We start from the raw sequence: 13,177 nt of genomic DNA on the forward strand, positions 1-13,177 counted from the left end.
TATACCGTATTACACATTATTAAAAATAAATTTTGTATATTCGTCTACGAACATAAATTTTATTTTATATTTTAAAAATTGACATTTTGAAAAATTACTCTTATAATTAATTAATCTTAATTAATAATAATCTAAATTAATAAATTTATCTTAAGTATTATAATAAACCTACATTTTGCAGTATTAGCAAAAAAAAATTCTTAACTGTATACTATTTAACACTAGATTGCCCAACGAAGTCAATTTGAATGCTTTTTAATTTCAATTCGAAAAACAATGATGTATATAATAACACAATTTCTTAGAATTTGGTGACTTTTTGTACAACATATAATTTTTTTTAATTGTTAATATTTACTAATAACTTGTTATATAGCTGTAAATAATATAAAATATATTAAAAATTAATTTTAAACAAACTTTTTTACGTATTAGTTATTCTTTAACAATCCAGTCATTTTGACTGTATTAGGGCAATATAGGTATATACTGAGTTTCAGTCTTTCTAGTGTTAAGGTATTGATACAATTAAATTAAAATTCTGTATTCCCTTAAAATAAAAAGAAAACAGACTATTAATTGAGCAAAAAAAATTTTTTTTTAAATACCAAATTTAAAATTGAATTATAAATTATTTTACAAAAATGTCAAAGACACTTATAAGAAATTAGCTATACATTACTTTTATTGTTCGGAGTTCCATAAATTTTTCAAGACAAATTTTTTTTTGTGAAAAATGTTTATTTTGAGCACTTTTTCTTAAAAAAATTATGTTACATTTTAAACTCTTTTCGATGTAAAGGTCAATTATCGTACTTATTCAATCGTAAACTTATGTTGCAAATTTTTACCAAACTTTTTTGCTCAATGAACGCAGAAGCATTTCCGTTAATAGGAATAACGCAGACGAGTAAATATTGTACCCAACTTATTCTGATAAAAATATTAAGGGAGCTGATAGTTTTCTACTATTTAATGATAAAAATGCTGCAATAAATGAATATTTGATCCAAAAATATTTAATGGAAACATAGTTTTTCATTAGAAAAATATTAATTTACATAATCGATGTTACGTAAACAGGAAAGAAAATCAAAATAGGATTCAATAATGGATATTACTTGGCTATTCTAAGGTTAAATATAAAAAATATATATATAGTTCAATTAAGAAAATAAGAATTAGGAAATTTGTGATTTTTTTGCAACTTAGAAAGTTATTTCAATGAAAACAAAATTACGAGATATTTCGTGTTTCTCTAAAATATAAATTACTTTGATTTATTTGAACCTGTATTTTCCCGATGAACAGAGAATTTTCAGCGAAATTTTTGTTCAAAAAAAAAAAGTGAATCCTTCAACTGATTGAAGCTCGTTAATTATATTTTGATAGGTGTTAGCAATAAAAAAGCTAAAAATAATACCTACACTTAAATAATAATACCAAATTTTACATTTAAATAATAATACCAAATTTTATCTACGGACACATATTAAAAATGTTCACTGAGAAAAAGGTATGGTCAAAACTATCCGAATATGATAAAATTTACCGAGTTTCTGGCTCTGTGGAAAACCACAGAACCAGAAGATCAAAAAGCTCGGTAATTTTTAATGAAGCGCTTTGGTAGTGATTATGATAACATTTTTAATTTTTGATATAAAATATGGAATTTTATCATGGTACGTTAGAGCATGGCATAAAAGCCTTTTTTTTCTGGTTAGATTCACATTTTAGTTTCGATTTTTTTATTAAATGTGTAGTAATAAGTATAACTATAATTTTGAAATTCAGAATTTCCTTAAACCGTTAACATATGAACGGAAAAATTACTAAATTAATGGTTTAAAAACCGTATATTTTGGTTTTATTAACCAGATTTCTTTTAACCAGAAATATTATCACCACACAGTACGATAATTTTACCAGAATTTTTTTTCACCGCGGAAATTCACACAGATATTTTTTTAAAGAATATTTACGTATAAAACCAAATATTTTTTATCAAATAATGAAATTTTTTTTTACTCTCTTAACCCTTCCAGTAGTGAAAAAAATTTACTAATTTTATTTGTATGATCTGGTAGTTTCAGTTTCTCGATGAATTCCGATTACGTTTATTTCAGAGTATTTTTTATTCCATTGATGATTTTGTGTGCATATTTATGATTCCATCGCAATCCTAACAGACGATATAATGCTCTTAGGACAAAATATAATTTGAGTTTCACAGAGGTAACCTCAATAATGATAAGAAACACCATAGAGATTGGAGAACAAAAATTCTAGGGTTTGTAATTTCTACGTAGTCTAACTAGAACTCGGATGATATGAACTGTCATTTGGTTGAGCAATAATTTCCTATATACTTTCTAAAATATTTCTAATAAGATTTTTTTTTTTTTTTTAACGGTAGGCACTGAACTTTTGTTCTTCACCTCAGAAGATGCTGGAAGAGTTGCTCAATTAACGTTACCCAGTGGGCACCTGTGAACCAAAGTCTCGGAGGCGAGCAACATTACCCATGCCACACTGCCGCAGATACCCGTTCATAGGGTGGGCCACATTCACACATCACAGAACAACACACTGAGAGGGAAACATCCACGGGGATTCGAACCCGCAGCCACTGATTTCACAGTCAGGCGAGCTGACCGCTCGGCCACCTGGCCGGCACATTTCTAATAAGAAGAAATAAAGAATTAATTAATAATGAATGATAAATCTCATGTTTATGGTCACCTCAAGACATCTAAAATGAACAGTTAGGTATTCTATTTAATATGATTGCTAAGTAGTCAAGCTAAAGAGAATAATCAATTTTCACCAGTCATAAAAAACTGCCTAAATAGAGTCTTAAACTTGTTTCACAAATGATAAGGTATTCAACAAACGCAGAAAGAGGGCTTTGAAAATCCATTTTTTTTTTTTTTTTTTTTTAAACATTATCTTGCCTGAACAAATGAAATGCATCAATTGTGCTGTAAATAAAATAAATTCCCGAATTATATTTTAAAGTATTTTTATAACATAAAATAATAATAATTTTTGAACATGAACACATACTTAAGAAGATTTAGTTATTATCAGCATATTATTACTCTAATTACGGCATAAGATGATTTGACCAGATGACGGAAGTTATAAGACAACCATCCTGGACTGAAAATATAAATATATATCAAGGCTGGTAAGAAAACTGGCAAAAAAAAACTGGTAAGAAAATCATTAAAGCTGAAAAATTGAAAAAAAGTGAAATGGTTTTACTACCAGTTTTTTTCTTTTTTTTCCATCTTACTACTTCCAGTCCTGCGCCCATCGCGAATTCCTCTTCATTAAACCACGAGAAGATATTTAAAGGGGTTGCATTAGATGATTGTTATTTACTAATGAATACACGATAACTTTCAAAATCTTTTTCACTACGAATATTAGCTCCATTTATTAAACGTTATTCAAGATTTCCCAAACAGAAAATAGGTCTAGTTACTACATAAATAAAATATTACAATTAATATTTTATTTACATACAATACTTTTCAAAACACTTGTAATTAAAGTGAACAGTAATTATCTTGGTATAAACGGACAAATACTTACTTGTAAAGATTTGCTAAAATTAGAAAATCAATAGAACCGATATGGTTACTGAGAATAGTTAATAGTTAGCGCTTGAAAAAGACGAAATTTCAAAGATTTCTGAGAATTTCTAGAAATTTATTTTTGAGAATTTCCTAGCCGTAAAGAGGAAGTCGTTAGGGCATACATCAATAATGCTAAAACGGACCTCTTTCGATGCACCTTTTCTAAAAAACTACTTATGATATTGCTTTGAAATTTTTGGCGATATTTGAGATTATATCAGTTGTATGCAGGGATAATATTTCAGTATTAAAGGAATACTTTTTGAGTTACGAAAGATTTTTATTAAAAAATTATTAAACTTTTTAAAAAATTTAAAACGTTCTCGGTTTATTATTTTTTTAAAAAAAACTCTGCTAAAGATATGTATTAACAGTTATCACAGTGTAAACATGTATAATATCCTGTGGAAAAAAAACTGAAGCACTTTAAATAAATTAAATGGTGAGTGCATTAAGTGATGAAAAAAAAATTTCCGCATACAATTAATGATTATTTTGGCAAATATTGCAAGATGATTTTGATTTAAAAATAAAGATTAGCCATGATTTGAATTTTTTTGCTATTATAACAAGAGAATTTTATTTAAAAATTTTATTTAATTTGTACTCTGTTACACAAGAAAAACCAACCATTACTTTGGTTATAAAAATGTATATTCCAGAACATTTAATTGATTTTTCCCTTCTTTGCAATATTATGAATATATGGGTTTCTCTGACACTTTCATGCAAATAAATAAATAGTAACGAAGGGGTGTAAAACACTATCAAAGAATTGCGCTTGAAACAGGAAAAAAAATAGTTTTAAATTTGTGTCTAATTTATTAAAGTGTGGCAGTTATTAAAATTTCAAATAGAGTTCACTGCGAAAATTTAATAAGCAAAAATTAAAACGCAATTTTCACTATTTTAAAAAAAATATTTATTTTCCTACTTTCCTTTAAAAAATATAAAACAAGCAGATTTAAATAAATAGCTTAAACTATATGTTGACAGTTAGACAATTAAATTTTGATTTATTTGTTTCATCTCAAAACTACTTTCGAACTATTTTTGAACAAAAAAGTGAACTCTATAAACCACACTTTAAATAAAATGTTACAAGACGAAATTAATAGACATAAGAGTCACAATTAGAGATAATTTGGATATCATATAATAACATAAAAATATTGTGGAGGTAAAATAAAAAGCTTCTACAGTGAATATAATGAATAAAAAAATATGTATAAAATCAGAACAATGATTTAATTTAAATATGAAATAAGGATTCGCAGCGAAAGATGTATAATAAGTTAAATTCAGACAAATACTGTAGAGGAATAACATTTTTAATCTAAGTGATTATTAAAATAAAATTACTTATTCCATTAGCAAAATGAAAAAAAAAAACTATCACTTATGAAATAAGATACTTGACGTGAAACAATATAACAGTACGGAAAAAATACCTTTATCTACAAAAATAAAAAGATGATAAAAAATTATCATAAAAAACTATTTAGAATTAAAGATTCTAATAATGAAAACAAGAACAAATTCTATCAGTTTTAAAAGAAAATATAGTTCGTTTCATGAAGAAGAAAAAAGCAAAATTGCATTAAGTTCCATAAAACAAAATTTATTAAAAATACCTTCATAACTTTCCATAAGATTTCAAAACTTTTTTTAAATACATAATTTCAAACCGACGACAAAGTACAGATAGCGCTTGTATTATTTTTTTCATCATCGTTAAATACTATAAAAAAAAACAATGATAAATTTGATTCGGTGAACAATCTTTAAAAAAAATAATAAAACCTTTCCTTTTTTTTTCTAAGTCACAATCTCTGTTCTATAAAATGAAAGCGAAAAAAGAAAGCGTTAAGAAGAGCACGTGGTTTGGAGGAAAAGCAAACTTACCAAAAGAGTTATTCCAACTGTCGACGTATTCTATAGGTGGAGCGGCAGCGAAGAAAGCGGGAGTCGGAGGCTGCATGAGAGAAGTGCGGTCCATGCTGCCGCCGCGTGAGAGAAACTGTCGGTGAGTGGCCGCCCGAGGAGCGTGGACCGGCATGCTGAGCAGGGATTAGTGGCGCTCAGCCGGCAAACATCGTTGGCACGCAGGGTAGGCGGCAGCACGCGTCTTCTTCCCTCCTGATGCAGCCGCCTCTAATCCCCGGCACAGGATTAGTGTAATCCCTGAGGCGCCAGACGTGCAGAACTCCGGCTCTATCTCTCTCCCGTAATGCCCCAGATTATGGCCCAGTCCAGGACTTACCTAATCCCATCCACCACGCACGTCCCCTCTTCCGGAAAAAAAGAACCAAATCACGGAGAAAAGGTGCATCTCCTCCTCTTTAAATATCTCTTCTCCGCATATACCTTTTATTCACACCCGCCAACAAAAGAGAAAAAATCTATGAATTTCATTATTTAACATTCCTCTACTTATGATAGATTTACTATTTTTTTTCTCTCTTTACACCAAAGATTATGCCCATAAGCCGAAGAAAGAGACAAACAATATTAGAAATATTTTTCATCGGTTGAGCAGAAATTTGAATTTGAGAGGTGTCGTTAAAAATTGCTAGAGGAGAGTCTTTAAACATCTCAGATTCTTAAAAAAGTCTTTAAACTCGTAAATTTTATTTTATTATTTTTTTTATTTTTAAATTAATAAATTTCATATTTTGATTTTTTAATTACATTGTATTACATATTATTCATTCATTAAATTACTAAATCATAACAAAAAATATTAGTTAAATAAATTTAGCTACTATACTTTCTCTTTAGCTCAAATTGAATTGAATTGAATGTAGGGTTTACTGGCACAAGGTCCACAAAAGGACATGCTGCGCCAAACATGCGATCTCAAAATGTTTCGCCCATTACTAGAAATGAGAAAGAAACTATTTTTTGGGGAAACATAGCACTTGTAATTTTGATGTTATTAATTTTCCAATTCTAATTATGTTATGCAAAATTCATATATGTTTTAATACAAATTAATTTACAAAAAGGTTAAGAGGGAAATTATAGATAAATTTATCTACTTAAATAAAAATAAAAAATTCAAACATGCGTTTGAAATCCAAAAATAATTTAGGTACCTACAAACAGGCTGTTAGTATGCATGTTTCATGTATGCAAGTAAAAAAAAAATATGAGGAGTTGCAAATCAATATTTAAGCGAGGAAAAAATAAAATCGCCATTTAAATGAGACGGATACACATTAGCGTAAGCAAGTGTAAAAACACGAAAAGTTCGAACACGGAGATTTGGAGTGTGATTATAGAAACATCCGCAAGTTTTATTAGACAGGTTTGATGATTTTAATCCAGCTTACCTTAATAGCGATTCAACAAATTTTAACAGTACTTTTGTTTTCTTCCCACTTAAACATAAATTTGGAACCATCAATGAAGACCTGTGAATTGCGTGGAAATTTTCATGCAGGATTTGTAAAGCTCAAATTAAGTTAAAGCTAGAGATAGGGAGAAATCTCTCTATTATCTCAAAAACAAAAGTTATAGCGAACGCAGTGTAACAATATTAATGGGTGTAATAAACTAAGATTACTACAAAAACAAAATACGGAAATATCACTACGCAGGAAAATACTAAATTTAAACGTCATTTTTTTCTTCTTTTTTTTTTTATAAAGTTTAAAAATTTCTTCCAGGGTTTTTTTTTTTTTTTTTTTTAACCGGAAAAAGTCTTAGTTTTTAAATGATTTCTGGTTTTGATATTTGGCTTGCTTACTTCGTTAATTAAATAATTGACGTTACTTCTCGTTTTGATTTAGTTAACTAGAAAATAATGCTGCCATAAAGCTAAATGATCGAACTTCAATTCAGTATGTAAGAAATATAGCATATAATCCAAAAAATGAATCATGATACTTGATTGAATATCAGAATGATCACTCATATTTTTTTTTCATACAATAAAATTAATAATGCTTAAATAATATCTCGTCGAGTAAATGAGTCACGTGGAACTCATTACTCCGTAACACTTAAAATATATATATATATATATATACATATTTTTCGACCTTTTATATCTTTTAAAATCTCAAAAAATCCCTGTCTTGAATTTCTTTAATTTTATTTTTTAATATTTAATATATGCTGATATCTATAGGTATATATTACGAAAATAATCTTACTTTTCGAAAAACTCTATTTTTGAAATCGGTAGGCACAATGTCTCACACTACTGTGAAGTAATGTTATTAATATTTTACACACTTCTTCTAAATAAAATTGACCGTAATTTTTTGATTCTTTATTCAACATCTAGTCGACTCTATCTAGACGAAGTGTGCTAATTTTCAATAGGATCGGTGAATTAGTTTTTGGGAAATCATGCCCACCGCGAAGATACTTATGTTCTAAAAATAAGTTCTAAACGGATGAGTTTCAAATTTTTTAAAAATAATATTCTATAAGGTATTGTTTAAGTGTAATTCTTTCACGTGCTTGAAGTTAGAATAAAATATTTATTTTATTGCATAAAAAAAATAGAAAAAATACTTTTATTTGCCCTACACAGTTTCTTCGTGCTCTTAAAAAGCCGCTTACTTTGCCACCTTTGATTTGGAGTAAAATTTTTGTTTTAACTTTTTCTTTTCTTTTTCATTTTTTAAACAAACTTTTGATGACAGAGTATCATTTGACAACACTATACCTTTCAAAAAAGTTCAAAAATGAAGGAAACGCTTTATTGGATTAAAAATAACGCTTGATAATTTTCAGAACTTATGCAAAAGATTTATGCAGTGAAAAATTTTGAGTAAAAAACTTATTACTGCACACTTGTTTGTTTTTTAATATTTCAAAATTTACTTTCATTATTGTTCAAACTTATGAAAATCTATTGCATGATACTGAAAAATAGTCTTAATGCAAATTACGCAAAAATATATTTCAAAACTTTAAACGGACACTTATATATTTTATTTTAAAACAGTCGTTGAAGAGCTAACTCAATTTTGGGTTTGCGGCAACCAATGTTCAACTCCGTATTCTTGTAATTTTGAATCCAATTCAGAAGACAAGGGAACTCCTGGATTAAGTATTGGGAGAAATTCACCTTCGTGGAGAACTTTTTGATGAAACTAACCCGCATTTGCGCTACATGGAGAGAAAAACCAGAAAAACCTCCCACGGTTAGTCTGGTGGCAAGGGGACTCTAACCATCCATATTCCGTCTACAACTGAGGATATTTTACGCCAGCACTGTGGTCGGTGCGAGCCGGGTGCAGAATTCGAATCAATCAGCCATTGTCGGAATTCGAACATTCCCTCATTGGGAGGTGAACGCTATATCGTCTGAATCACCAAGGCTCGGACACTTCTATAATACATGGCTAATTTTCAAAAAATGCTTATTGCAGAGCTGTACTGGTCTAGTTTCTTTCAGAAGAAATCAATTAAGACTTAACGAGCGTCGTATTTATTATGTGATTACTTTGTATTTTACATGTTTTGAAAGATACTGCCATGAAGAATCAGTTTGAGTGAAAATTAAATAAAGATGATTAATAATTTTCACTCTACTCCTTTTGACTGCTGAATTCCGTCGGGTGGAATGAGGTCTCTTAATGAAAGTTTTGGCTATTAGGCTAGGGATAGAAATTCAGAAAATTCTGTTTTTACTGGTCCGTTACATATCTCTTATAGATATTTTTAACGTTAATAAAATGAATTTAAATGATAAACTACAATACAGATAAAGTACAATGTCTTAGTTATGATGAAATATGCAATTTTGTGACAAAAACACTGACCAAAACACGAAACTGAAAATCAAGAAAACCAAAGCAACATTTGCACCAAACACAGCAGCAAGTTATTTACTGTTTTCATTGATTACATTTACATTGATTGTTGGCCCAGACTGATAATTACTTTATAGAAGTGCCAGTGAAATTTAAGTGGTCTCGAACCAAGGAATTAATTTCGAGCCCCGATTAAGGAATAATGCAAATAATAGCAGAAAAACCTGTCTATGGATGACTAAAAATATTGCCGCTGGTATCAATCATATTTTAAAATATGTATTAGCTGTTAATTAATAAAAACTTAAAAAAGAAAATTTCCAAAGGGAGCTTCAAACTTTAATTAAAAATATAAATGCGTAAAAACATGATTTTGTTCAGGTGATTTTCAGTGAAGTTATATTATGCTTTAATCAGAAAATTTCTAATACAGTTCTAAGTGAAATGGGACATTTGACGAGAATTGTGCAGTGAGCATAAATAAATGAAAAGATGTCACACGGAAAAACTATTGATCATTTAAATGGTTCGAAGGGTTTACCTCAAGTCTAATTAACAACTAATTTATGTTACAAAATTACTAATTATGCTGCAAAACACCTTAAAACGTACTTTTCTGAATAAGAATGCAACAAACTTTCTGACAAATTGACCTTCAAAATTTGAGGGCTTCGAGTTATTTCTGTCCTTATGGTTGCAAGTTTGATCAAAAGAAAATTGAAAGCTATCCTATTTTAAGGTGTTTATAAGTTTTATCAGGATACAGTCCAAAGTTTTTTTTCCGTTATCCTTATGCCTGGAATTATTTAAATTCGTTAGCAAGAGCCTTTCAATGCTGAATCGAAAAAAATGAAATGGTTTTTAAGACTAACGAATATTTAATGGGCCGAAAGGACATTACTTTCCAGTTCCCCTAATATTTAATTCTAAAGGGAATGTGTCGAATAGTTTCCAGGTAATAAATTTCAAATGATTCTTATTTTTAAACTTTAATTTCCAAAGATATATTTTTGTTCAAACACATTTTTGTATGTCCTTTCGTAGCTTACTTGATTGTTAGCACACCTAAATTAGCATATTACAACAGTTTTATGTGAACCCAGTAAATCATTAAGATTGACCCTTAGTACGTGAAAATTTGATAATTGTAACAAAAGTTATTCTAGGTGAAATACCTTTCTTAGGCCCATAAGAATAAAAATATTGCTGCTTTTTTCTCATTCGAAAACTTTTCTCAGAATATACATTTCATAACGTAATTTTTGAAGTTTCACAAGCAATACAGAAGCCCGAAAATACTCTTCTAATTGCCTAAAAAACCTCATCTGTGATTTGAAATGCGTTTTGGTCAATTTCCAAAATAAATTAAAAGATTATAAAAAGCTATGTGTTAAACTAGCTTAACTAGATTATGTGTATATAATATAGAATAATAATGTCTATCAATAAAATAGATCAGATTTTTTTATAACTAACCAGTTCTTTTCATACATAAAATGTTTTTTAATGAAAGTACAATTACGGAATAACATTACTTAGATAATTACAATTTTGAACCATAAAATTAGACATTTGTTGACCTAGAGTTTTAATGATAGAACTTAACAAAATTCACTACTTCTTCGCTATTTCTTTTGTTTATTGTACATTCAATTATTTCTTTATTATTTTGATTATCCATTCTTGAAAACTGGTTCAAGTATTAAAATTAATATGCCGCTTTTATTTTTTTGTTTCAAATAACTAGAATTAAAAAGTTTAAACCATAAATCGCATTTAGTATATTTTAACTACAATGACATATTTATTATTGATAGGAGAGATAAATTTAAAGAATGCTTTAAATAGAGATAATAAGTAAATAATTTCATAAATTAATAAGTAATTTATGGTTATCTCCTAAAAACGTATCAAAATTTAAATATGTATTTTTCAAACTCGTCACCTAGGTCGAAATGTGTTCCTATTGAAATTAGTAAAACTTAATTAAAATAATTTCATTATATTTTTTATTTAATAAAATGCTGAAAATTTCGATACGTGTCTCATGGTGTGTGGGACAAGGTAGTGTTCAAATGATGTATTACCTGAATCTTACAGACATGCATTGGCGAATATTTTGTTTCACAGAATCTCTATTTTTTATATGCATTAAAGTTTACTCAAATGTGTAAAATTTTCCCACTTCAAATTTTTTTAAGGCCTCTTCGATAGGCAAATAATTTTCCTACACTCAGTTTTAAGCTGTAAGTTGAAATTTCAAGGTAAGTTGTACGTTCCGTTTGATTGCGGTTTTGTCTTTTTAAGTCACACTTGATAAGCGGCGAATAGATTCTCAAAATAGAGTTTTTTTTATATAAAAGAATGATGAATGAGCAGATGTTTTTCCCAGAACAAAAAGGAAAAAATTTCTCCCAGTTAGACAAAGATTTTCCAAACTTAATATACTCACCAAAGATGAGTTATTTTCAAAATAGACTAGAAGTAGGAGAATACCTAAAATTTTTATTAAATATACAAAATTCCTACTTATACTTTAGAGCAGCGGTTCTCAAATGGTGTTCCGCAGAATCTGGGGTTCAGTCAAAGGCTCATGCGTGTTCAAAGAATTCCATTTTTTTAAAACCGGTAATGATTTTTGAAATCTTATTATATTTATATCCAAACAATAAACCCTCATTTATTTAACATTTTAGTAATTTTTAGGAAATTATTTAAGTGAAATAACAATAAAAAATATAATTAGCATAGTTTTTTAAGAAAAATATTTTTTGCAACAATATTGAATAAATTTTGATATGTATTTATAAAAAATTGCATTATTTCTTATCGAACTTTTCAATTCAATATAAAATAATCAAATCCTAGAATAAAGAATTATGTTTCTCTGATAACTAATCTCAGCATTAAAAACAGTTCTTTTTTTGAAAACTCTAATTCAGCTTACTTAATTCGGACATACACCAAAAATAAATTTAGAACTAGTCTAGATGCCACTCCAGACCTGCGAATTCTACTGATTGACATAAAACCTATAATTTTAAGTTTATTATTGATAAAGCGTAAACTAAATAAATTTCATTCTTAACATTAAAAAAAATTATCAAAATAATTAAGTTTTTTTTTCTTTTTTGGTCAGTATATTCAGAGCTACTAATTTTATTTAACTTGCGGTTTCGCCGAAAGATGTTCTATTAGGTTTCCGTAGCTGTAAAAAATTAGGAGTCGCTAATTTTTAACAGATCTAAAGCTCCAGCATTCAGTATATTGGAAAACATTTGATACAATTTTATCACTTAAAATAATATTTTAAGATTTATATAAATTGATTGTATGTGTTAAAACATACTTGAATTACATACTTGAATAATAAGATATTTAATTATTTATTAAATATCTTATTATTTGAGTCTAGTGAATTCTGTTTCGCGGCCAAAATGTGAGGAAATACACTATAAAAACATCATAATATATTCAAAAAATGATTAGAATTAAAATTTATTTCGATGTAATTATTAAAAATAACAAAAAAATTATCAAGTTTAATTAATTTTATTTTTTAAAATATTTTAACGCAGGTATTAGTTTACTTTCTTCTAAATTTCATATTTCTAAGTAAAATGTTCGAATTTACTGTCATTATTTGAAGCTCTGGATTTATGAGGCTGATAGAGATTCTAACTTCAAAGAGTTAAACAAGACGAATATTTTTTGTCTAAGAATATGGGAAGCTTAAAATACATACACAGGATAAACATA

The 13,177-nt window shown here is 28.0% G+C and overlaps 1 protein-coding gene across 4 annotated transcripts in view; it reads right to left on the reverse strand.

The window, feature by feature from the left end:
• LOC107456902 (homeobox protein dve-1) overlaps window positions 1-13,177 on the reverse strand; it is a 165,584-nt gene that overhangs the window by 62,696 nt on the left and 89,711 nt on the right. For 2 of the 4 annotated variants that reach the window (XM_071187377.2, XM_021145061.4), the window contains exon 1: window positions 5,550-5,804. The exons of the other annotated variants lie outside the window; for them this stretch is intronic. In XM_071187377.2, coding sequence (XP_071043478.1) covers window positions 5,550-5,703 — 154 coding nt within the window. In that variant the 5' untranslated portion in view covers window positions 5,704-5,804. Of the gene's footprint in view, window positions 1-5,549; window positions 5,805-13,177 lie in introns of those variants that run through there. 4 annotated transcript variants of the gene reach the window in all.

Source organism: Parasteatoda tepidariorum, chromosome 11 (genome assembly GCF_982258835.1).
Source record: "Parasteatoda tepidariorum strain Cologne lab strain chromosome 11, Ptep-v5.0, whole genome shotgun sequence".
Classification (NCBI taxonomy): Eukaryota; Metazoa; Arthropoda; class Arachnida; order Araneae; family Theridiidae; genus Parasteatoda; species Parasteatoda tepidariorum.